A 25,862-nucleotide genomic window follows, 5' to 3' on the forward strand; every position below is an offset into this window, starting at 1 on the left:
AACGAAACGCTGCAAGATCGTGCCGGTGCCAACAGCCAACCAGAGTTCAGCTAAAAGAGCCAGAGCGGCGATGGAGAGCGGAGATCTGAGATTGCTGAGAGTGAGTCTGCAGCAGCGAACATGTTTGAAGCTAAGTCGGTAACAGAGTGCACTTAGAGAAATATTTCTAACCAAATGGGAGTAGGGAAAACTTATGGGGAAATTGTATTTGAAGTGGATTCCTTAAGTACTGTAAGTAAGTAAATAAGTACTTACTTAAGTACTTCTTTAAGATGATAAACTATATCATTATAGTATGGATATTCAGGAAAATCTTACATTCTTTAATAATAAGTTTCTTTTATTTCTAGAATAATTTAAAGTTTATTTATCATGGTTCATTTTTATTTATTTATTGTAGAACACTTTAATTAAATTGAATAAACAATCTTTTACTGAATTGTTAACGAGATCCGTTTACAGATCGAGCCAACTTAACAGAGTCTCATAGGTAAACCAGCAGCACCAGCAGCAGTAACATCATCAACATCAGCAACACTAGCACCAACAGCAACAGCAGCAACATCAACAGCAGCAACATCAACAGCAGCAACAGCACCAGCAGCAGCAGCAGCAGCAGCAGCTGTTTTACCAAACAGGAATTCCTGTCGCCGTGGTGGCTGATTAACAGTTAAGTTTCGCCTTGCCCCGCCACTGTTACAACGCACACAGCTGCATAGCCGCGACGCGTGCGCTTTGTTGTCTTGTTGCTGCTGCTGTTAGTGCTGCTGCTGCTGCTGCTGTGGATGTTGCTGCTGCTGGTGTAGATGTTGCTGCCTCTGCTGCCGCTGCTGCTATTGGGATGAGATGATCTTTGAGGCCAGGGCCAAGTCAGTCCGGGTCTGTTTGGCGCTCAGAACGACGATGACGATTTAGTCTCGGATGGACGCTACGCTGCCAAGCATCGTCAGTTGGGCTTACGCTGATCTCTCGATCGTAGTTGAAGTTGGATTCGCAAGTCTTCATATATATGCTGTCGATCGCGATGTTTGTCGCCACGTGACTCTGTCTCGATATAATTAGAAAAAGCCGTCGCTAAATCGGATTTATTGTGTGGCATGTCTAAAAAATATCTGATAAGATCGATTGATAATAGTCATGCAGAAAAGCCGCCAAGTGTGTGAAGTTTAACATAAAAAAATCAAGAAATAATAGAAACGGATAAAATAAAAACAAAATATGTGAATTTTGAAAAATAAACAAATAAGAAATAAAATATTTTAAAGTGTAAAATTTTACTGAACAATTTATGCTGTTTTGGAAATATATCATTTGGAAAATGTAAGTTAAATTACTCACCAATTTTAATAAGAATTAATTAATTTGCTTAATAAAATAGAACATATATAAATAACAAAACAATTTGCAAATCTTCTGAATTCCAAAATAAGCAAATAAATAATTAAAAAAAACCATACACTGTTAATTTATCTCGGTTGGAACAGATTAACAAATCTTAACAGATAAATCAAAGCCTTGAAAGCGGAAAAAGTTGATGCATATAAATAAAACATTTCATTGAATTAAAATCATTTTGCATAATTAGCATAAATTCAGCTTCAACAAAGGCAGCGATTAGAGATCAGATAATGGTGTTGGATAATGTGTTTAGAAAGAATTCTGATAATAAAACATTTAATCAATGTAGCAACTCACTTAAAAATATAAATAAATATGTAAAAGGGAATATAAATGTTCAAATATTCAAGAAATTGTTATTGACTAAAAAGTAAACATATTTTAAGATGTATCATAATTAAATAATAATTAACTTCTTACAGAACATGCTGATATTCTTTAAAGCCGCCGACAGAAATGCTTTCGATTAAATTTAATGTAATAAATAAAATAAATCAATATCAGTATTCTATTAATTTATTAAATAAAACAAAGCAATTAAAGTAAAAGTTTTCAAAGTGATTAATATAATGGCTAATATTATGTTAGAACAATTTTGAACACAATCTAACAAAGAGAAAGTAAAGCACTAAATAACAAATTAAATATAATAAAATGTTGTTAAAAACAAGACGAAATGCCCAAGAACCCATCATAATAAATCAGCCTAAACAAACAGATTTCAAATAATTTAAATAAATGATATGTATGCAAAAAGGATTTGCCAAAATTTGCTTTCTAATCAAGGCCCTAACCCCAATTCCCAAGAGTTCATATTTAGCTTTAAGGACGCCGCCCAAGGAGAGCCAGAAAAAAGCGGTACGTCGAAAACAAAAGAAGCTCATTGACATGCTCATTAATAATGTTATTGCCTTTTGTGCGATAAGTGTCAAGAAATTACTACAATAGGAGGGAATATAGGGACAGAGTTGGGAGAGATATTCAAACATTTAATTGTCCAACTGCTGTCGGCAATCAAGCAGAAAAAGGGCCATTGCCAGCGGCTTCGACTGGATCATGGATCCTCGATCGAGGATCGGGGATCGCGGATCGAGGAAGCAGACAATTCAAACTAGAGCGTGTGACTGCTGAGTGGATTTGCATATTGCGAATGTCCATCGCCAGTGGCTGCAGGGCTAATAATAAAGCATATTACCGGCAATTGTCTGCCGGAAGATCGGAGGATCAAGAGGATCGGAGGATTGGAGGATCGGAGGCAAAGGGTTTGGGCTTTTAGACTGTGTCAATGCTCCAGGGTTCGTCGAGTTGTGTTCTTGATTCTTGTTCTATTTTGTAGCCGCTTCAAAATATTTGAGACAATCGTGGTTTGCTTGTTTGAACACCTTTTCTCCCTCTGTGTGTGTTGCCTTTTATCTGATTTGGCATTGTGTCCATCATTTTGTTTGCTTTAAAGGACACATCTTTTATGTGGGCCTCTTGTTTATTATTCTTATTGAGGAAAATCCCTCCACTTTTTCCCCAATTTTTTTTCTTTGTACCTCTCTGCTTCGGTCTGTCAACAGCAACTTGATGAGCTTGTTGAGAATATATGTAGCTACATTCAACTGATCTGGTTCTTATTGTCTAAGCCGCTCTGAACTCGTCCCTCCCCCCTCATTCGAGTTGAACTTGGATTGGCACACAGCATTTTGTAGATTTCCAGAGATTAGATCTGAACAATCATCCACTTGGCTTACGATCAATAAGTATGTATTTTCTGTAGCAGTTTGGGTTTCTAATTAATTGTTTTGTACCCGCTCAATGTGTAACATTAATCTTGGTTTAATCGATAAGCCCGTCAGCCGGGATTGTTCCTATTGCTAGTGATCTGCTCAGAAATGAACAATGGGTCTGCTTTTCGGTTTTGAATTTGAAAGGAGAGTCAAATTTTTAGGCATCGACCTGCACCACTCTCCTCCACTCATTGTTTTCCCACAATCAAAGACTGCCCATCGAACTAAATAAATGCAAGAGATAACCATTCACCTTTCTGGCAAAGGGGTTCGGCCTGTGGGACTTTTAATTAGCTCCAAGGTATGGGAATTATGTCCTGCTCTTCATGACTTCCACTTAACTATTCCGAAGATGCTGCAGGAATTAGACGAGTCTCTGGCCTTGGTCGGCGTCGTGATTGGGCCACAAGGATCGGCGATAGAGGCGTCTTCGATGGATAGAAATCTGCAACTTTATCGCTCAAGCGTGCTGTTCGATTGCATTGCTTTCGGGTTTCTTAAAAAGGATCGAAATGATTTAGCACATTGTGTGTTTATATCGAGAGATAAGCCCATAAGAAACAGGTTTCACTTGCATGTGGCTTATGTCTTTTTTGGTCTACATACGGCTTATAATCGGATTAGAAAATTAAATTATATAGAATCTTTAGATTCGAATTTATTTTATTAGAGGATATTACAGATATGGATCGTTAGATATTAAATTCACACGTTTAAATTTATTTATAACCATAAGTTACTATTATTTCTATATAAATTGATATTTAAACTTTTAAATTACCTGCAACATCTGAATTAAATTGAAATTGATCTATTTTTGAAAAGTAACTACCAAATTTCTACTTCAATTAAAGTGTTCATTTATATTTTTATTATAAATATATTTATGAACATAATGAATCTAAAATAGTTCTATAATATTACTTTATAAAGTAGTACAAATTCTCCTATTTCTCTGTATACAGTTTTGAAGTAAGACTCCTTAAATATAGTAATATGAGCTATTAAAGCTAATCCTTATCGAAAACCTACCTCATTTACTGACCCCCATTGACTTACTGTCATTATGGATAAATTTTACCATCTTGAACTTCTTCTGTGCTGAGCTCCAACTCATTGTTTATAAATCCATTTCGCCAAAACTCCTCCATTCGGCTGTATATTTTAGATTATCACCATGAACCTCAAGTTCTGGGTCTGTTTCTGCTGTGAGCTTCTCTGGACGCTTTTGTCAGCAATTGAGGATCTCGTGGTGGGGCTGCAGCTTCGCCTTATGATGATTTTCCCGCTTTCTGGAAAAGCGCACCGCTGTGCCGAAAATTGTCACGGTTTCGCGGTCACTGCGCTCGCTCGCTGTGAAGGTGCAAATTTAATGTTTGCCAATTTAGCAACGCTCTGCTGTCACCTTTGGTGTCCATTAGCGAGCGTTTATATGCAAAGTGCCGGGTATATTGGCAGCCGGCGGGAATTCGGCGGCACGGCGGCTGGCGGCTTGGTGGATCGACTAGGCCATTATCACAGGAGCAGCATCACGTTGTGGCACCACCACCTGCTGGGCGCATTTTGCAGACCAGCTCCCTGTCACTCTCAGTCCTGGTCCGGGAAATCTTCAGATACGGACACCTTGGTGGAGCTCTAGAATTATGGGAACTTTTGGGTTTTAAATTGTTACATTTTTCAAGAGTTTATAAAAATTCTAAGCATTTATATTTATTTTGAGAGCATAATTTTATTAAAAACATTTCCTTAGTTATATGAATATCTATACAACCAAATCTTTACATTTTATTACTCTCTTTAGTTTAAACTTATGCGGAACATAAATAAATGGTTGACATCCCTTTTGACTTGGAATATAAAGCAAAACGCACTAAATTGTTGATTTTATGATCACTTATAATTAAGAAGAAACAAAGACTGTCAGGCATCGTGATTTATTCACATTGGTGATACTTATTGGTTACACTTACTACAAATAAGCAAAGTATTTCAGTTTTACAAACTTTTACTTTATTTATTATAATATAATAAATATAATCATCTCTTAATATCTTAACCTATATATTTATTTTAAATTTCTAAACAATTTTGACTCTTGTACTTTTATTATTAGTAATTATTCAGAAGAATAACATCCTTGCATTGCTTTTTAATTTTAAAATAATTATTATTAAATCTATCAGTCACATAAAACTAACTAGAATTCGACCTTCTCTCAGGAAACCCTTTGTAGAATCCAATAAATTATGTTCCTCCCCAAAATAAAAAGCAAATTTAGTACCAAATAATTTTTTGCAAGCGCCTCGAATTCTCACAAAAATGTGTGAAACGCAAAAGCACACACACTCCTTGGCATTATTTGCACACAAATGTGTGTCTTAGAATTTATTTTGTATATCCATGACAAAATTGATCCCTCCCTCAGATTCTTCATGCTCATTAAATAGTTGACGCAGAATTTTCGTATATATTTTTCATCTCTGCTGGACTTTTTTTTTTTGTTCTGCTTTTTTTGGTATATCTTCATTTTTTAGCTTGACCTTAGGCTTAATGGGCAGGCAAAACAAGTCACTGCGGCAGTACATTGCATTAGATGTGTGAACGTGAAGCCGTCCCATGGGAAAGAGTGTGCTAAGCGAGGAGGCGGGGGGTTGAGTGAAAGAGAGGGGAGGATGAGGTGCAGGGTCTTCTGACATTGCCGGGAAAACTTTGATGGTGCAAGCCCAAACCGGTCGCTGCATACCTCAATTTCTATCCACGACCTGTAGCGAAATAACACAACAACAACAACACACAACAAAAAAACAGAATTCCAAAAAAAATAAAAGTATACAACAACAATAACAAAAAGAATAAAAATAAAGAGAAACGCAGTGGGTCATCGGTTATGCATGTTGTTGTTTTTACTTTTTCGTCTTTTTTTTGCAGCTTTTTGGCGTGGCTTCTTCGTGGCTTTTGTTGGTGTTGTTGGTGTAGTTGGTGTTATTGTTGTGGCCATGGCCTCGTCTTCTTGATCACAGCTGAGCCAAGTTAAGAACAACAACAACAACAAAATGAAAAAATAAAAGCCAATGAAAAGAAAAATAATCTGTGAAAAAAAGGCATCATCAATAACAAGGACAATCGTGAAGAGGTTTCACAGAGTTGGAGTTTTTCAATTAGGCTTTCAACAACACGTTTAGCCGAGGGATAACTAATAACAAAAAAAGAGGTTGAAGCAAAGAAGAAATATTGCTTAAGTGATAAAGTAAAATTCAATTAACTTAAAGTGTTTAATTTTGTACGTATCTTGTGTGTAAAGAAATGTTATAAGTTATTAATTCAGTCATAAAAATACTATTCTTCGTAACTGTGAGATTTGTTAGGAAGAGTTTAATAACAAAAGTAACTAAAGAACAAAAACGACTAGTGATTTATTAAATTAACTTATTCATAATAATTTACCATATACAAATATAAAATTATTTTAAAGGTATTTGTGCTTTTATTAATCCCTTAAGTTTTGTATAATATAGAAGGATTTTATAGGATTTTATTTTATATAACTTATTTAGCATTTCAATTTTTTAATTCAAAAATTTTAATTGTTATAAAAAGTTTCTATAAACTAGTTTTCCACTGAACTACTTTAAAATTCAATTAAATAATATACCACAAAATCATAAATTATATTTCATAACGAGATCCATTCGGAAATAACACCTTGACTTCATTGTAATATTCTATTTTAAGAATGTAATACACTGAAAAATTATAAATAGAAATAAAAAAGTTGTCATTCTTAGTAAAAATGTTATATATATATTTTAATATATATTTTATAAATTCTTCATTATTATTTTACAGATGAACCAGCTGTGCAAAGTGTGCGGCGAACCGGCGGCTGGTTTTCATTTTGGGGCTTTCACTTGCGAGGGCTGCAAGGTGAGTAGTTAATTTTTAAGCAACCATAAACTCTGGGAACTCTTTTCTACCCAAATCGATATTTTATGGCAACTAATCCGGACAGTTGTGAGAAACCAAAGAGATTTAATTTCGCACATACTTACTTGTGCAAAATATGATCTGGATTTTGGCTTTTACTTTTAACTCAAAGCAAACTCGAAAACATTATTACAGTAATTAAATTTCAATTCGGTAGATTAATCGATTTTTAATTGACTTTAAGTAGATACGTGTGCGCAGCGGCCACAATAGAAGGCTCACCTTCAAATGGCATGGGAAAATGTCTGCGAAATTCAGAGCACACACCGATATATATTTATATATATAGAGCTAGCTAAGCCCCAAGGCGAGCACAATTGTAAACTGCAGTCAATCAAATAAAAATTACATGCATATTAGGTGAGTCAGCGCAATCGGAAACAAAAGTCGCAGACACCCATCAAACACCACTCAAAGTTGAACTTCAAAATCAAGCTCTTGAACGTGAGTCGGCATCGCTCCAAAACAATGGGAATATCAGCTGTGATATAGTAAATGGTTCCTCAGCTGTATCGTTGTACCTTCCTGATCTACAACCAGTTCTCGGTTGATCTGATGACTGGCTCTGGCTCTGGGGCTGCCTTTTACAAGTAGTTGTTCGAATTATCAACGCACATTTAATAATTAAAGAGTGACAGGTGCAAATAAGGTAGAACAATGGTTAAGAAAGATATTTGTAATGAAAAGTAGCAGGATTTATTTGAGGTTTAAAATAAGGAAGGGGTCAAACACGATTATTAGTTAAGTGACTGACTAATTAACGCCAAAAACCAACATAAAATGTTAATTAGTAGAAGTACTAATCCTTACCTAACCCTTTACATCCTTTCAGTCCTTCTTTGGCCGCACCTACAACAACATCGCGGCAATAGCAGGATGCAAACACAATGGCGATTGTGTGATCAACAAGAAGAACCGCACGGCTTGCAAGGCCTGCCGCCTGCGCAAGTGCCTCCTCGTGGGAATGTCCAAAAGTGGCTCCCGCTACGGCCGAAGATCAAACTGGTTCAAGATCCACTGTCTCCTCCAGGAGCAGCAGACGACGGCGGGAGCGGGAGGTGGAAGCGCCTCAGGTGGTGGCGGAAATGGTGGTGTAAGCAGCGCCAGCCTGGAGCAACTGGCTCGACTGCAGCAGGCTAGTAACCAGGCGCGGCAAACGTACCAGGACAAGACCAATCCCTGCATCAAGTCCGCCACTTCCACATCGCCGAGAATCGAAGGAGCCGCTGTGGGAGCCGGAGTGGGTGTCGGAGCCGCCTCACCATCCTTCCTGCAGGCGGCCAAGTTCCATCATCATCACCAGCATCAGCATCAGCGGCACTTGAAGCTGGAATCCCGCCTTAGCAACACGCCCAGTGACTCCGGAGCCTCCTCCGCTGGGGATCCTAACGAAGATGGAGCCACCAGTGTGCTCAGTGGTCACATTGCCACAACAACAACCAACGCTGGCAATCTGCCACGTTTTGATCTGAGGAATCCCAGCTTTCCAGCCAGCTCCGAACCGGATGCGGATCTGCAGCGCCAGCGACACCAGGAGCTGCTCGAGATCTTTCGCAGTCACTCGGAGCCGCTGTACAGCTCCTTTGCACCATTTAGCCACCTGCCACCCGTACTCCTTGCCGCCGGAGTTCCGCCACTGCCCATTTTCAAGGATCAATTCAAGGCGGAGCTGCTGTTTCCCACTTCCAGCAGTCCGGAGCTGGACGAGCCTATCGATCTGTCGCTAAGATCACGTCCGGATCCGGCTAGTCCGGTGGCTCGCAGTTCCAATAGTCCTAGCTTGAGTGAACCCGCTGCCGCAAGTCATTGCTTAGGGGAATCCCCGACCTTTGCGCGCAAGACCACGCCCCTCGATCTCACTCTGGTGAGATCACAGACCCTGACGGGCTGAGGTTATCTCGTGATTGCCAGAGAATTCGTTCGAGTGCCAAAACAATTTCGAGTACTTTAGGTTAGTACAAAATATGTACAAAATATTTAAACAATTTGTAAAAATTTTAAAGTTTCTGAACTGATTTTTTTATGAAATAGCATCAGTAATAAATTTCTAAAATCTCTATTTCCAATAAAAAGGCTCATAATGATTTCCTTTTTTAATTTTTTTTCTTCTGCAAATTATTTTTTCAAATAACATATTTTAAAAGAATAAAAAAGTGTTAAGAAATTGAAAATTTTGGTGCCAGTGAAATGATGTACAAAATATCCATATTCATATGTAGGTTTAAAGTTAGCTCAATTACATTAACTAAGAAATGATAAGGATAAGAGATACATAAATAAACTTAGAAATAAATTATAATATTTAGAACAATTTACAAATAATTGTCATTTGATGTGCGATATGTATTTACGTTTTTATTGTTTTCTTAATTTATATATAAATAGTCTATAATGTCAAATTTTAGAAATCTTAATTTAATGTTGTTTTCGTATTGACCTTTTGTTTGTTTTATTATTTATAAATAATTTATTTTTCTAGCCAGATAAGAAAGGATAAAAGTGTAAATGAAGAAATAAAATAAAAGAGGTGAAGAAGTTAACAAAAAAACAACACAATCAAACTGAAAGTTTGAACCAGTATATCCTTGTTTCCGTTTAAATTTTAATCCACAAACTTTTCATATAAAATCTTGATTTCTGGCTCTCTGGAGGCCGACATAAAAAGGCTTCATTCCATTGACACATGACCAAACTCTTTGTCTGACCATTTAAAGCAGGAAATTTCTTCAAGTACATATCGACAGATACACAAATATACACCTATATAGTTATATATGAATTCAATTCAACTGTCACAATGTCTGTGTTTACGTGTATATCCATCAAGGGGCCAACAGAAAATCCTGGCCAGCCAATGCGTTATTCATTACATAACAGTCCAGGGGCTGACATATTTCCAAATGTCAGGCTACCTAGATGTTGACTATATAAATGTAATTATGACAGGCCAAGACAGATGACACAAGTTTATCTCGGCTCAACGGGAGAGCAGAGACTTGAACGGAGAACAAGACAAAAACAAATGACTTAGGAAACGAACGCGAAATGAAGTCACTCGTGTGTGTAAGTATATCGCTATATTGCTGAGTCTATGTTTATGTATTATGTTGTTTAAAGAACTAACATAAATATGTTTTTAATTTAAAATAAAGTCATTAACAATTCAAGACTTACTAAAAGCTTTAGAGGATATTGTTCCTCTATATCTATCGATTATCTATCGAAATCTTTCGGGCAATTCAATCGTTTCCTATCAAACAATGGTTTTTAATTCCAAGACCAACTGGATAAGTTTATTTTGATATTAAGATTAATTATTATCATATTTATTTGCTGCTACGGAATAAATTTTTCACCATTTTAAATATTTATATTTATCAAATCTTTAATTTACTTAGTAACTATGTAAAAGAAGCATATATTATCTCTATTATTGTACATTATTATAGCCTAAGGTTATCCATTTTAATTTATGCCCACCCAACCGACTATTATATGTACATACGTTTAAAAGCCTTACTTTTTCAGTAAAATCATCAGCCATTATGGACCCGACCCCATATGCATACTAGTATTGCCTGACCGTCTTCACTGATTTATGCACCTTAAACACTTCACTCCGCGTACGTTTGGCCATCACTCACACTCCGAAGTGGTCATATATACGAAGACATAACTCTCTTGATTGGCTGCGAAACTCTCGCCCGGCAATTCACACGTCTATTCGATGGCTCTACGAGTCCGCGAGAGAGTAGTATCTTTCGGAACACGCCCCCAGAGAGCGTTCGCAGCGCAGCAGACAAAGTGAGATACAAAGCTGAATAATCGCACGACACACGCACAATTAGCCGCTCCAAACGGTAGCCGCTAAACAGAAATAATGCTTGAAGCCAAAATTGGTGGGTATCGGGATCGGTGCTGAAGACTTGCTGCGGGGATAGCGCGGGGCACTAACGGAGACACCGACTCGCGTGCTCAATATGACTTTAAAATGCATTTATGCACAGAGACACAAGTGGCCATTGGTGTAGATGCTTGTTGCCAGATACTACTCGGCACTTTCGCAATGAGTTTTATTGGTGTCTGCAGATAGAGATCGAAAGATATCGAAAGAAAAGTGCATATAGCAATGTTTCGGATTAAGTGCCTTGAACACCCTAAGACCACCCAACCTACATACATACATTGGCAGGTAACACAATAGCCCCTGCTGAACCAATAATAATCATAATATTTTGTGACGATTTACGACGGCCGAGCTTGAAGCATTCAATAAAATGAGAAAAATAAATAAATCTATGGCACGGAGGGAAAATGAAATGAAATCAGTTTACAATCCGATACAGACACAGCGGGCGGGCATTTACAAACAATGAAATTCAATGCAATAATTCAAGATTCAATTGAATTTTAAGTACGCCCCGAGCAGAGCTTCCTTCTGGATCTCTGTAACTAGAGACTGACGATAAGCTAAGGCCACCCGACTGTCAGTCAGTCAGTCAGTCAGTCTCGCCGACGGCAATCCATCTCAGCCCAACTCTGTCCGTCCGTCTTTGTGTCATTTCGTCTGTGTGTCGCGCACGCGCATAAACTTTTCAGTCCGCAGATTGAACAATCGAAGGCGTCGTCGTCTCGTTGACTCTGTTTAGTTTTTTAAGAGGGATTTGGCCCAGAAATTGAGGCCATTTTCGGGAAAGGATTATTCCAAATGCAATTGGGTAGAGAAATTAGTTATTTTGAACGAGAGCCGAAGAAAATAGAGCCACTATTTTGTGTTTAACAACATGTTGGAAAAGATAATTGAATGGTCTAGGAATAATAAATATATTTATTCAAATTTGTAAGCTATTTTCCATGGTTGAATTTAATTATTTAAAGGTCATTCATATTTTTAAATAAGTTAAATAAATCTTTTTAGGTTAAATTCCTATATCTTCTTATTACATTCTCTCTAACCGCCATTTTATTTCTAATATATGAACAAAACCCCTCTTGAAGATCCGTTTAAGAGCAAACAAGACACTAAAACACTCTTCACCTTGCTGCAGTGAAATCTCAAAAAAAAAAATATAAAAAAAATACAAATCCGCAACAAAGCACTGCAACAAGAGTTCAGAGTTGTCAATAAAAATTAATTGCAATTTTATTGCTACAGAAGGCAGCTCCTGCATACAAAGTATTCGAAACGCATGGCACTTCAATGCTCTTCAGGCTGCTGAGATGTCACAGACTTGTTATGCGTTTTGTAGCCGTTTCAAAAAATTTAATTTAAGAAGAAACTTCAGGTTAAACCATATTTTTAAGTTTGTATAATAATTGTGAATATTTTTTCTACGGCCCTCTATATATACTCTATATTTTCAATAGTTCATTGAAATCCGAAGTTTTTTACTCTTGTTATTTTTATTTGGATCATAACTAAGCAAAAAATTAATTAATTTTAATCCAGATTTATTAGTTTAAAAAAATCAGAGAACTAGTTTTAAACTTAAAAATATTTTTAAGCACTTTTATGATCGGAAATTTTATTTAAGCACAAAATTATAAATAATTTGCAAATGTATAAAAATACAAACTTGATTTTAAGGGTATCCCAACGACAACCATTGAGTGCTGTACAATGTATATGACCGTTTATGTAGCTGATTCCCGTCCAAAGATTCAAGTGACCCAATTTTGCCGCCCAGCACAAAACCAAAAGCGAAATAAAAATTAATTCAATTTGGAGCGGCCTGATGCTGCGGGCACCTAAATGTTAAAAAATGCATAACACGTGCGTTCCGAAATGCGAGCAACAAATGGTCAGCTGTAAACCGGGCCCATAAATAAACCCCTTTGTCGGTTGCCATTTTTGAAATGTTTCATTATAAATGCCCAAAAGTAGGCAATGCAAATTGCAGAACATCAGCTTAATAAATAAAATAAAACAATATGGTGTTTTTTGTCAAGAATATTAAAGAATACCATACATTATTTATTTATTAGCGAAGCAATATTGAACTAGTGCACAAAAATTAACATTTTAAAATTAAGAATTAATTTTCTTTTTTTTTATTTGAGAAGCATACTTTTTTTTATTATAACAGCTTTGAAATTGTATTTTATTTTAAACAATTTTAAAACTTAATTTAATAGCATTTTTATATAAAATATTTAAGTATATTCGTAAAATCGATTTATTCGTAGTGGTATTTTTTAAATTGTTACGCATATCGATATTCTGATATTTTTTGTTTTGCGATGTGTCCCCTATCGATAGTCCATGACCGGCTGAAACGAAACACAGATTTTCTAACTTCATAAACTTTTTTCCGACTGATATCTGATATGCGCTAATATTATGTATCCTGTGAGCTCACAGAAGAAGTCATGGACCTTCGCCAACGAGGGCCAGTTGATGGCGTTCCGTGTGGAGCAGAACAATAAGTACATCGAGGAGCATGAGGCGGAGGCGCAGGCCTACGATGACCTAGAGGACTATTTCCTTACGCCGGCTGAGGAGCGCCTGTTGCTAAAGCAGTACGAGATCTATTTGTTCGACTTCTGCCGCCGCTTTGATCCGCCCATGCCAAAGTGTGTGGTTGGCACAGCGTTCCACTACTTCAAACGGTTCTACCTGAACAACACGCCGATGGACTATCATCCCAAGGAGATACTGTAAGCATACTGACGGCCATATAATATTTATTTAATAATAAGGGAATCTTTCAGGGCCACTTGTGTGTTTGTTGCCTGCAAAGTCGAGGAGTTCAACGTGTCCATCAATCAATTTGTTAACAATATCAAGGGAGACAGAAACAAGGCCACGGATATTGTGCTGTCCAACGAGCTACTTCTGATTGGCCAGCTCAACTACTACCTCACCATCCACAATCCATTCAGACCCATCGAGGGTTTCCTCATAGACATAAAGGTGGGTAACCAAGTCCTGCAATTAATTACCGGATCTTAATCGTTATGATTTCAGACCCGCAGCAAGATGCCGAATCCGGAGAGATTGCGTCCACATATTGAAAGCTTTATTGATTCCACTTTCTACACGGATGCCTGCCTGCTGCATGCTCCTTCCCAGATCGCTTTGGCTGCCGTACTGCATGCTGCCAGCAAGGAACAGGAGAATCTCGATAGCTATGTGACGGAGTTCCTATTTGTATCCGCTCGAGAAAAGCTGCCTGGTCTTATAGACGCCGTGAGGAGTAGGTATATTCAACAATTGTATTATATTACCTATTAATTCCTTGATCTATCAGAAATCCGTATCTTGGTAAAACAATATCAGCAACCAGAGCGGGATAAGGTCAAAGCCATTGAAAAGAAGTTGGATAAGTGCCGCAATCAGGCCAATAATCCGGACAGCGAACTGTAAGCCTAATTCAGCATATTATCAAGACATCAAATTAATTTTTTGAATTATTTTTTAATAGTTATAAGGAGCGCCTACGTCGTTTATACACCGATGAGGATGATATGCCTGGCGAAGACGCCTCATTCCACATAGCAGATGTCAGCTCAGATACATCGGCCATGAATATAAGCCAATAACTTTTTGTATTTAGATGATTAAAGAACGAATTTTGCATGGTTTATTATAACAAATATTTATATAAATATAAAACAAATAAATTCAGGGCAAACCTTTATTTATAAAAATAGTATTTTTTTTTCGAATATACTAAGCTTTCCTTTGGTATTTCCTAATTGTAAGCTGCGGTCCCACTGCTCATAACAAAAAACAAGAAAATCCGAACAACAAATAACAAGTTTTAATCCACAAAATGCAGGACATATTCCCCTCTCTGGATGGCCTGTTCCTTGGCCTGCCGGGACACTATTCCATTGCGCTGACCACTCTCCTCCTCTGCGTTTTGATTGCTCTCTATTTTGCCAACTTCTTCAAGGACAAAACCGTGGGTGTTCCTCCGAATTTCTGGAGAAACATGCATTTGTACATATTTATATACATATGTTTGACAATTGTTCACTTGCAGGAACTGGAGGACGAAGGATTAGGAGCTGATGAACCGCGTGACGAGGAGGAATCCGAGTCCCGAACACCCCATGAGGAGGAAACCGATGACGATGAGGCCTACGAGGAAAACTCCACCGACAGTGAAGTAGAATTCATTGAGGATCAAGATCCTGCTGGCCAAAATTACAACCACCTAATGGGCCAGCTCAAGGCCAAGAAATTCCAACACAAGATGGAAAAGACTCTGACACCGGATCAAATCGAGGAGGAGCGCAGGATCGAACGGGAGCAGCTGGCGGCGATCTTTGAGCTGCTGCGCAAACAGGAGGCGGAATTAAATCTCCAGGATCGCATCAGCGACCAGGATCTCAAGCAGCAGGTGCGGCTGTACCGCTAAAGAAAAATTAACCACAATACAAGAAGCTAAGCAGAAAGGAGCTCAGCTTACCTGAAAGCGGAAACATGTGTGATCTATAAGTTAATAGTTTCGTTATTATGATCATCGCTTACTTACTGCAGGATTGTCTTGAATTTACATTTTTTTTAACTTATTTGTGCATTAGTTTTGGTCCCTGAAGACCTTTTCTGTTTTATTAACCTTTACCAAAAAACTCATTTACCCATTTTATTGCCGGGAAGTTTTATGAAAAATGAAAATTTAGGACGTTACCAGAATAAATTACCTTTCTTTTCGGACAATCTTGAATTAAGTAAGCGAGTTATGCTGTTTTTTATGTAAGATTTATATAAAAATGTCAATCTTTAGATAAAAAGCAGCAGATAAAAGTATTGCTAGAAAAAATTAAGCATTTTCGGGAAATTAGTTTGCCAAATTCGTTCCTTCGGTTAGCTTTAAATTGTACTTACATTAGCTTAGTTGCTTTTACTAAGATTTTTGGAAGAGATAAAGTGTGTAGTGTGTTGTATAAAAAAAAAACATCCTTCATTGAGTTTGTTTATCATATGGTTAAAATAATTTCCAGAATCATAGCAACCAGTGCATGCCATGGTAACCGAACTTGTTTATTTCAACACCTGTCCACCGGCAGTCACTAAAAAAACTAATTCTAAGGAAATCAGTCTGTGAAGAAATTACAATGGTGAACTTTGTATATCCCGAGGAGCTGTACCTTTTCGTCGAAAGCATCCGTCCATTCCAGGTTCGCGATGTGGGCACAGCCAAGTGGCTGGAGGTACACGAGATGGTCATAAAACTGAGCCAGCAGGCGGCCCTGGAGCTGACTCAAAACCGCGAAGAGGAGGTTAAGGAGTTCCTCATTTCGCGGGACAAGTTGCGTCTGTTGATCCATGAGGCCTACTGTGTGACCTTGTGGAAGACCCGTGTGCTTCCTCATCTCCTTGAGATAGATCCCAATCCTCAGGCCACATTTCTCATCTACACGGTGCTGTATCACGAGGCTTCCGTGGTGGCTCTCCTGGATGTGTGTCTATACCATCCCAGTGGATGCGAGACGCTGCAGGAGTCCGTAATGGATCTGGTGGACTATTGTGCCCAGGCAGTGGCTCAGGTAATTGGCTTGGTCAGCATGGGCTACCACGAGAACGAGTCCAAAATGGACGTCGATGAGGCGGTGCTTACAGAGCTGGAGCGCCAGAAACGTGATCTCATCTACAAGATCGGGCTGCGTTGCATCTCGATTCTTAACTATTTGGCTGATAAAATTGACCTCTTTCACCTGAGTGCCGCACGCCGCATGCTGGTGACCCATGACATTCCCTGGCTGATGGTGGATGTCCTTTGCTTCCGGTAAGAGTTGAGAATGTTCAGGGAATTCCTTTGAATCTTTGCTGAAACATGTATCCTAGTCCATGGCAACGGAAGACCAGCAAGGGATTGCAGAAATTCATCGATGAGAAGTGGACAAATGTGGATGATTCCGCCAAGATTGTGAAGCCGGAGGCTCAGGCCTGGTTCTGTGTAAGGCAGCTGCTCCTGAATACCCAGGCCATGGAGAACTACGCCATGAATGAGGCTCGTTGCAAGCAGTTGAGCAAGGTGAGTCCCTTTATGAATTAATTTTTTGAGAGGATTCCAAGTAATGTTTTCCCAACAGCTCATGGGTCTGATGCACGAGACTCTCCTAGACCAACTGCCTCCACTCATCGATCTCAAGCAGTTCCTGAGTCGCCTGACTCTTAGTGGCAACACAGCCGCCAAATCGCAGACACTTTTACTTGAGGACATTCCCCAGATTCAGGAGGAGCTAATGAAAGAGGTGGAGAAAGACGGTGGCTTCTATCAGATAGCTCAAGCTCAGGACTCAGTGTTCCTCAGCAAGAATAGGGAGGACATATGCGCCTTAGCCAGTCGCTTGAGCGGAGCCTACGGCACCGAACTGCTCTGCGAGCTGGAGCAGAATCTTGAAGATCTTAAATTGGGGGAGGTGCAGGACACCCAGGCTGGTGGCGACGCAGAACCGGATCACAACAGCTGTGCCACATGCCAGGCGAAGGCCAAGAAAAAGTGCGCCAATTGCAAGCAGGTTTATTACTGCTCCCGGTGAGTTAGAAGTCTCTAAGAAACGTTCAGTTATTAATTAGCAATTTTCAGAGACTGCCAGCTCAAGGACTGGCCGGAGCACAAGACAGCCTGCCTGAAGAAATAAAATTATTAATTTATATTGACTTTACAAGTTTATATAAATATCCAACCGCTTGCCTTAAAATAGAACATTCCAAAAATGTAACTCGTTCAACTTTGTTTTACGTTTCTTACGTCTTTATTTTTTAATTAGCGAATAGCTTATAAAAAAACACTTTCCACGTAGTCTCTCATTCAGCAGACAGGGGACAAGCTGTTTAGCTGTTCTGCCTGAGATGGTCCTTAACCACGTCCAAAGCTTGTGTCTCCTCACCGAAATCCTTGATCACAACGACGGAGCAGCCGCAGACCTTGCGGGGCTTGCCCTCCTTGTCGATCTTGCACAGGCCAGACCATTCGCCCAGCTTCTTGTGCGAGTCAACGCGGATCAGGGGGATCTGGTGCTCGTTGCACAGGGCAGTGACCAGAGTCTTGTAGTTGGGCTCGTCGAAGGACTCGGCCAGGATGGCCAGGACAGCCTGACGTCTGTGGAAGGATAATAAAAAGTAATGGATTAGACAAGTTCATTTATGGAATCAATAATAGATTTTAGAGACTGTGCTCAGTAATTGGATGGTTTTTAATCAATGGAAAATTCATAAACACGGACCAATTAATTTCATCACTGAAGAAATGCTAACTATTTCCTTTTTTAGGAACCACGCTTGCGATTTCACAAGACAAGATGGCGACGCATCTGTGATTATTAAAAAATAATACACTTAGTTGTAAATTAGATCAGTTTAAGGCATGAATAAATGTGCAAGTATTCAAAATTTCAAGATATTGTTATGCTTAACTTTAAATGTACTGCCGATAAGTGAAAAACGTGGTTTAAGAAACGCCGGTTTTACGATTTCTTTCCTAATTTCTTTATAATTCATATAATTCGAGGATTATTGGATTACTCACTTGTCCAGGGCCTTGCAGGCCTGGTGGATGCCATGGACGAGTCCATCGGCAATCAGGGACTTCTTCAGCACCTCCTGGAGGGCGGTGTTAATGTCCATGGCGCCATCGATGACGGGGGCAGCGGAGGGAACATCACTGTGTAAATAAAACACAAAATATTATAATAATCTCTCACACAAACGCATTACATTGGAAAACACAGATTTTGCCTTGCTCGTTCAGTAATTGGAGGATTATAATCAATGGAAATTCATAAACACGGACCAATTAATTTCATCAACAAGCTGTCGGTCACATATTGCGTTTTTTCGTCAATAAATAAATCACTTACACATCAACGTCGGCCATATTTTAGCGGTTCAGGTTGCACTTCACTAGAAATAGGGATAATATTGCCATTAATAGCTATGATGTCGAGCATTTCGCCGAATTTAATTGGCACAAACTTAATTGCACTTCTGTACCTTTTGAAAAACCGGAAAGAAAAGAAAAAGGGAGAAGAAGAAAGAAGAGTGCTGGAAAACATCGATACTATCGAAATATCGCTATCAAAACACAATTTTTGGCATTATCGATGTTTTTGTTAATTTTTATTTTATAAATTTTAATGTTTTTCCTTAAGTTAAAAATGTTCACTTCGTTAGCGCTATATTTATAGATCGCCCCACCACTTGGCCAATAATAATATCGCGTGTACGACTTATAATAAAAATTTGTGCATTTATTCGATATAACCGAAAAAGTACATTTGAAGTAATGTGATTTCGTCTCATAATATTAGATTCTCAAAAATGAAAGTTTATAAATTTAATAATGATTAATAATTTAATATTATTTGTCGCCCAATAATATCTATATTCAAATTAAGCCACATTCGATTTGTGACAGATTCGAAATTATTATATATAATAAACTAAAAATTACTCAAAAATTTTTTTATTTATCTATATAAATTGTTACACACTAATATATTAATAATAAATCATAAAATTTAAGTTCTTTATTTTTGTTTGGCAAAAACAAAACAATTAAAAATTTTAATTAATTAACAAGCATTAAATAACTTGAAAAGTAGAGTATAATATTTAAATTGTAATATTTTTTTCCCCAAATATGACTTGTAAATGACATGAATAGCCAAAAAGTAGCTCAAACGATTTACCAATTTTTTCCGTGGAATTAAATTTTTGTAAAAGATCAAGTTTGTGAGAATTATACAATATTATTTAAATAAATAGGATAACCTAAAATGATTTATATTAAAATATTTTGAACACGTTATTTAGAACTATGAAAAAAAGTTCACAGTGTATTAGGAAAATCACGCTTCTTATTAGGAAGCACGCGTTAGTATCATTATCATTTTCCGCCTGGTGACCCCACCTGGTCACACCAAGAACAGAAGAAGAAGATGGAAACAAAGAGTGCTGGAAAACATCGATAGCTTTCAAAACATCGACTTATGCATTATCGATGTTTTTGTTAATTTTTATTTTATAAATTGTAATGTTTTTCCTTAAACTAAACTTGTTCACTTGATTAGCGCTGCATTTATATATCGTTCCACCTCTCGCTAGATAATAAAATCGAGTGTACGACTAAAATTAAAAACTTTTGTATTTATTCGATACATCCAAAAAAGTACGTTGAAAGTAATATGATTTCGTATCATAGATTCCCAAAATCAATAGTTTATAAATTTAAATTTAAATAAAATTTAATATAATATGCCATCAAAATTACATCTATAGTCTTATATAGTCACATCAGATTTGTGCCAGATTAGAAATAATTATATGTATAATACGAATCTTAAAATGGCTTTATATTTTTATTATTTATTTAAATCAATTATCACATGTTCATATAACTAGTAATAATGAATGGTAATCATCAGAAAAATATATTTCTTATTTTATTTTTTTGACAAAAACCAAAAAAGAAAAATTTGTATGTATGCATATACATTTAAAAATTCGAAAACTAGAATATATTTTTAATTAAAAAATTTGTTTTCTCGCTTGTAAATGACACGTATAGCCGAAAAGTAGGTCATACGATTTGCTTCAATCTTTTTTCGCCCACATTTCATTAAATTCCCTTGAATTAAATTTTTGTAAAATATTAAATTTGTGAAAACTATGCATTATTACCAAAAATTATTATGATAACTTAAAATGATGTATAAATTGAAAAATGTTGAAAACGTTATTCAGAACTATAAAAAAAGTTCACAGTGTATTCGGAAAATCAGGCTTCTTATTAGAAAGCACGCGTTAGCAACAGGTCATTTGCCGCCTGGTGACCCCGTGCCACCTGGTCACACTAAGATAAACAATCCCAAATTTCCAACCACTCGCGCTTCCGAAGATAACCCCCTGGAATTACCTATAAATATATCTGCTAGATCATTTTCGACAACAAAGTCCCGCCGCCGGAGAGCAGTTAATCGAGTTAAAGCCCCGTGCTGGTGATCCTAAGTGCAATAACTTGTTTATGTTTACATAAGAAGGCAGCCAAAGCAGCAGCAAAAACAACAACAAGGAGAATGGCGACCACGCTACAGTAAGTTGTAGTAGGCGGTGTGTAGTTTTATTATTAATCGCACAGAAAAAAAGAATCCACCATGTGCTCCCGATTCTTGGGCCGCCGCACACAGACACCCAAACCCCACCGCAACTATATAATTGCCGAAATTTACAGCGGCATGTGAAAATCGTGTGCTTCGCTTGTCTGTGTGCGCGTGTTTTGTGTGCCTTCGTTATCTGGATTCTCGATTGTTGTAGATTCTCCAAATGTTGACCCGTAAGATACGCCACGGGAGCACATATGAATGAATTAACAAGCCCGTTGAGGTATATTATGTGTGTATGTAGCCGGGGCCAGTTGCCGTGCGTGTTCTTTAGGTGCTCTGCTCTGGGATCTGAACTATGCGGCTGATAAGGAGGGCGAATTCTTGGCATAAACAAGCCCACAGTGGCGTCCAGAAAAATTGATAATACCTGTCAAAGATCTGGGGGGTTCGTTGAATTTTTAAAGCTCAATGATAACATTTGATAAACTTTTAATAATAATTTTCTTTTCATTTAATTATTTTTGTTGCAGACTAATTGATAATTTAATTTTTTTCGGTACACAAACCATTATCCCTATATCTCAAACTCAATCGACTAAAACCCCTATTTAATCTAGTGACTGTCATGTCCCTGTATGTCCAATTCAAACCGCATGCTTTCTTTCTCCTCTCGGGGGGTTGGGGCTATCTGCGAGGTTCATCGCCAGCTGATTGCGCTGAAAGCGCGCTGGCTGTACTCGATGCTGAATGGAATCGTTAATTGGGCGCATTAGCGTCAGGCCCTCAGAAGAGAAACATGTGCGACCGCAACGTTAGGTCTGGGGCTGGCATCTATTTGTTTAGTTTTAGAAGATAATGCTAATAATGTCTGTGATTCCGTTTTCCCCACAGAGAAGGCATCCTGGTGGGCTGCGGCAATCCGCTGCTGGACATCTCCGCCATCGTGCCGATGGACTTCCTCCATAAGTATGCCATGAAGGAGGACGATGCGATCCTCGCTGAGGAGCGACACATGCCCATCTACCAGGAGCTGGTCGATGGCTTCCAGGCTGAATTCCTGGCTGGCGGATCAGTGCAGAACTCCCTGCGGATCGCCCAGTGGATCCTGGGACAGCCCAAGGTGGCTGTTTTTTTCGGATGCGTCGGCGAGGATAGGTACGCTGAAATTCTGGCTGAAAAGGCTCGTGCCGCCGGCCTGGATGTACACTATCAGGTGAAAAAGGACGTGCCAACGGGAACCTGTGCTGTCCTGATTACAGGAACACATCGATCACTTTGCGCTAATTTGGCTGCGGCCAATAACTTCACCATCGACCATTTGGAAGAGCCCGGAAATAAGGCCCTTGTGGATAACGCCCTGTACTATTATATTTCGGTAAGTCGAGCAGTAGATTCCTTGCCGGAAGTAGTTACTTAATGGCGAAAAGCCAAGCACTTGAGTGAATACCAATTAAGTTATTCAACTTCCTCCTTATGGAGGTTTAAGTGCAATCCCATAAATATTTGTCAACATATATATGTATGGGTAGGCTTCTACGACTCAACTTAAATAATGGAGCTTTCAAAACAATCGACGCGAAAATGTGAAAACAATATCTATAGCCTATGAGCTAGATAACTCCCGACAGCTTTAACATTGACATTTAATTTATTTGACATTTAATTAATTAAATTTTAGATACATTAACTTGGTATTCTACTGCGATTTAGATTTGTTAAGACTCAAAAGAAACACATTATTAACGTTAAATCTGTTCCAACAGGGCTTTTTCCTCACCGTTAACCCGCCGAGCATCATGAAGGTGGCTGCCACCGCCCATGCAAATCAGCGACCGTTCCTAATGAACCTCAGCGCACCATTCATATCGCAATTCTACATGGCACCGCTGCTGGCCGTCCTGCCCTACGTGGACATCATCTTCGGCAATGAGGCGGAGGCGCAGGCCTTTGCCGAGGCCCAAGAATGGCCGAGCGAGGATCTGCGCGAGATTGGCAAACGGCTGGTGGCAATGGACAAGCTTAATCCGTCGCGGCCACGCATTGCCATCCTCACGCAGGGCTGCGATCCCGTGCTGCTCTTCCAGCAGGATTCAGTGCAGGAGTTCCCGGTCACAAAATTGGCGGTGCATGAGATTGTGGATACCAATGGCGCTGGGGATGCATTTGTTGGCGGATTTCTGTCGCAGTTTGTGCAGGGCAAGTCGTTGGACGTGTGCATCCGGTGTGGCAACTATGCGGCCGGGCATATAATCAAAAATCCAGGCTGCACATACAATGGCAAGCCGGAGTTTGTCGAGTAAACCAGGAGATGCGAAAGCTACAGAAACCTTACAGACAGATGACAGTTGAAGAGAAAGAGGCAAGCAAAGCGCAGCAAGATTGCAATTGTTAATTAAGTAAATGAGAGTGACTAAGACATTTTGTTAACACTGATAATTGTTTGTACATATAACCCACACTCAGACACACCACACACACACAAGCATACACACACACACATGTGGATTGAGCGAGAGTGTGAGGCTTGTGTCTTATAGATAGAGCAATATTCGAATTTAAATTGATAATAAAACAAAAGTGTGACACACACCCGAGAGAATCACACACAAGTCAACAGTTTGCACAACTTGAAATCTTTGTTTTCACTGAGAGATAGGAATACGTGGGGATTGCCTTAACATTTTATTAAGCACGTTTCAGTAGGCCATTATCAGATTATAAAAGATGTCGCCTCATCGCTTTATTGGGCCGATATGTCAGCACAATTAATTATCTAGCCGAGGGACAAGTGTTAACAATGTAAGCAATGTTTAGAGAAGTCGTCACCAGATAAGATAATTAGAAAAATACTTGAAACCACCTGTAACACCGATGACAGGAGTAGCACATAAAATTCAGTATCATAAATAAGAAACGTATTTATAGACTTCGCTAATCAAAAGTTTCTCCTAAAATAGATTGAATAAAAGTGAAGAAAAGAGAAGAGCTTCAATTGAATTTACTACAATTTCAGCGAAAAACTCTGTTTGGGTTTTACACCAAATGCTAAATATCACAAGTCTTATTGTCTATACTCGGTAGATAAACTCATCCAGCTGTGCCGCTAAGTGTTATTTATAAGCCCCATAAATTTGCAACCCCTTGACCCGTCCAACAGATAAGATTATCAGCATTTGGCTTTGACTAGTTTATATGAATTGAAAAAAACACGCTAAAATATCAGAAAGAACCTATTTTCAAAAATACAATGTGCTTATTTGGCTGTACGTTGTTTACCTAAAGCTAAAAAATAAAACAATGTTGTGACATTGAACCGCAGTTTGGCTGCTACTCGACCAGATAGCCCCGGATGAAGGGCAATCCCGTTGGCACTCGTTTCTGATAGCGCACATAGTCCGACTGAAAGAAGTTAAGCAGAGAGTACTCCTCGACATAAATGCGATCGTGGAAGAACAGCCAGCTGACCAGTGTGTAAATGCAGATGCAAATCGGATTCAGCAGCACGATTTGGGTGCCAATGGACCACCAGAACCAACCGACATACGATGGATGTCGGCAGTAAGCGTAAACGCCGTTCGTGATCAGCTTGTGGTCCGAGTGCTTCTCATTCTGGACCTGAGGATTGAAAGTAGAATATAAATATGCTCAAACATATGTTTTAAATTAGACTATTTTCAACTAACCAAATGGGTGAAGCTCCGTCCGGCTGTGATGATGGCCGCCTTGCGCACAACCTCTCCGAACGAGCACAGGACAACGCCCGCCAACCAAATATAACCGAATCGCTTGAACTCCGGCAAAAAATACACCTCCAGAGCGAACTCCAACCAACTGGCGGCCGCAGCCAATCCATAGTGCACCGAGTGGTTAAGCATGAACGAGTCCAGACTTAGTGTGCGCGGATTGGCAAAGGCTATCACTAGAAACTCAGAGTAGTGGAAGACAGACATAAAGCATCCATATACGCCGAACTGCTGCCATTCGGTGGCTGCAAAGCAAATGACCAGCACACTCACGGCCATGGTGAAGCCAAGGAAGGACGCTCGTATGGCCACCTATGGGGGGCAGGGTACAGATAGTAAATAATACACATTCAAGGGAGCCTTATCGAGTGTGAGTCACCTGATAGTCATTGTTCCTGAGAACAAAGCGTATGACCATGTTGATCAGAGCGTAGTACAGCACCGGACCCCATAGCACCGCTCCCCACACTTGGGGGACGATTCCGTAGTGGATCTGCGGCACCGAGGGGATCAGGATTAGAGCTGCTGTTATGACAAAGCAATATAAACTGATTCGGCCGTCATAGCAAAGCGGGGTGCAGCGGAGGGAGCCACCTGGTCCCGCGGCGGGGTCGCGAGGGCTGTTTGCACACATCAGGACTTGGTCGGGACACTATTTGTGCAGCAGGTGTGCGCCAAAACACGGAAATTTAACTTTTTTAAAACATTTGTTCGATGCACCGATATGTAAATAAACCGGCAAGCTGTCGATAACGATATGTTCTACAGTGAGCAATAGCTTAATTAGACAACGAAAGCGGTATTGAATCAAGTTCATTTTCGTATAAATTAAAAATTTGCACAGGCAGAAATGGCATTCATTTCAATTTAATAAAACTATTTGTTTAGATACATGATTTTGTTTGAG

The 25,862-nt window shown here is 38.9% G+C and overlaps 8 protein-coding genes and 2 non-coding genes across 12 annotated transcripts; 5 read left to right on the forward strand and 5 right to left on the reverse strand.

The window, feature by feature from the left end:
• The first annotated feature begins 683 nt into the window (after positions 1–683).
• On the forward strand, positions 684–9,702 carry eg (eagle). Of its 2 annotated transcripts, XM_020944286.2 has the most exons (3): positions 684–1,320; positions 7,017–7,094; positions 7,987–9,702. In XM_020944286.2, exons 2-3 carry the CDS (start codon positions 7,017–7,019, stop codon positions 9,043–9,045), a joined length of 1,137 nt encoding a protein of 378 aa, XP_020799945.1. In that variant the 5' UTR covers positions 684–1,320; the 3' UTR covers positions 9,046–9,702. The 2 variants fall into 2 exon arrangements, with proteins under 2 accessions (XP_020799945.1, XP_086690554.1); XM_086834428.1 differs by lacking the exons at positions 684–1,320; positions 7,017–7,094 and adding an exon at positions 7,605–7,803.
• On the reverse strand, positions 4,402–6,086 carry LOC110177488 (uncharacterized). Its single transcript, XM_086834315.1, is given in 2 exon segments — positions 4,402–4,523; positions 5,515–6,086. Coding segments are annotated over 2 exon segments (519 nt in total). The 5' UTR covers positions 5,912–6,086.
• Positions 9,703–12,199: 2,497 nt separating the features above from the next.
• Positions 12,200–14,804, forward strand: CycH (cyclin H). The gene is made up of 5 exons (XM_020944263.2): positions 12,200–13,811; positions 13,866–14,067; positions 14,122–14,350; positions 14,405–14,516; positions 14,579–14,804. Exons 1-5 carry the CDS (start codon positions 13,495–13,497, stop codon positions 14,694–14,696), a joined length of 978 nt encoding a protein of 325 aa, XP_020799922.1. The 5' UTR covers positions 12,200–13,494; the 3' UTR covers positions 14,697–14,804.
• Positions 14,805–14,812: 8 nt separating this feature from the next.
• Positions 14,813–15,833, forward strand: LOC110177501 (uncharacterized). The gene is made up of 2 exons (XM_020944254.2): positions 14,813–15,061; positions 15,143–15,833. The coding sequence occupies exons 1-2, from the start codon at positions 14,930–14,932 to the stop codon at positions 15,518–15,520; spliced, it is 510 nt and encodes a 169-aa protein (XP_020799913.2). The 5' UTR covers positions 14,813–14,929; the 3' UTR covers positions 15,521–15,833.
• Zmynd10 (zinc finger MYND-type containing 10) lies at positions 15,143–18,091 on the forward strand. The gene is made up of 4 exons (XM_020944253.2): positions 15,143–16,891; positions 16,951–17,140; positions 17,199–17,644; positions 17,696–18,091. Exons 1-4 carry the CDS (start codon positions 16,221–16,223, stop codon positions 17,748–17,750), a joined length of 1,362 nt encoding a protein of 453 aa, XP_020799912.2. The 5' UTR covers positions 15,143–16,220; the 3' UTR covers positions 17,751–18,091.
• Positions 17,842–19,125, reverse strand: RpS12 (ribosomal protein S12). The gene is made up of 3 exons (XM_020944255.2): positions 18,969–19,125; positions 18,638–18,772; positions 17,842–18,211 (listed from the first exon to the last, which is right to left on the reverse strand). Exons 1-3 carry the CDS (start codon positions 18,983–18,985, stop codon positions 17,944–17,946), a joined length of 420 nt encoding a protein of 139 aa, XP_020799914.1. The 5' UTR covers positions 18,986–19,125; the 3' UTR covers positions 17,842–17,943.
• Positions 18,283–18,354, reverse strand: LOC147643501 (small nucleolar RNA U18). The gene has a single exon (XR_015272076.1). It is a non-coding gene; the product is annotated as a small nucleolar RNA U18 (small nucleolar RNA).
• On the reverse strand, positions 18,851–18,920 carry LOC147643502 (small nucleolar RNA U18). Its single transcript, XR_015272077.1, has one exon. It is a non-coding gene; the product is annotated as a small nucleolar RNA U18 (small nucleolar RNA).
• Positions 19,126–20,700: 1,575 nt separating the features above from the next.
• Positions 20,701–23,845, forward strand: Adk2 (Adenosine kinase 2). 2 transcript variants are annotated; one of them, XM_020944265.2, is made up of 3 exons: positions 20,701–21,202; positions 22,104–22,587; positions 22,976–23,845. In XM_020944265.2, the coding sequence occupies exons 1-3, from the start codon at positions 21,186–21,188 to the stop codon at positions 23,510–23,512; spliced, it is 1,038 nt and encodes a 345-aa protein (XP_020799924.1). In that variant the 5' UTR covers positions 20,701–21,185; the 3' UTR covers positions 23,513–23,845. The 2 variants fall into 2 exon arrangements, with proteins under 2 accessions (XP_020799924.1, XP_020799923.1); XM_020944264.2 differs by lacking the exon at positions 20,701–21,202 and adding an exon at positions 21,902–22,028.
• A 539-nt stretch (positions 23,846–24,384) lies between these two features.
• On the reverse strand, positions 24,385–25,856 carry Icmt (isoprenylcysteine carboxylmethyltransferase ste14). The gene is made up of 3 exons (XM_020944266.2): positions 25,335–25,856; positions 24,896–25,267; positions 24,385–24,827 (listed from the first exon to the last, which is right to left on the reverse strand). The coding sequence occupies exons 1-3, from the start codon at positions 25,587–25,589 to the stop codon at positions 24,540–24,542; spliced, it is 915 nt and encodes a 304-aa protein (XP_020799925.2). The 5' UTR covers positions 25,590–25,856; the 3' UTR covers positions 24,385–24,539.
• Positions 25,857–25,862: the final 6 nt, after the last annotated feature.

The sequence above is a fragment of the Drosophila serrata genome, unplaced genomic scaffold, assembly GCF_035046125.1.
Source record: "Drosophila serrata isolate PLE 108 unplaced genomic scaffold, ASM3504612v1 contig_272, whole genome shotgun sequence".
Taxonomy (NCBI): Eukaryota; Metazoa; Arthropoda; class Insecta; order Diptera; family Drosophilidae; genus Drosophila; species Drosophila serrata.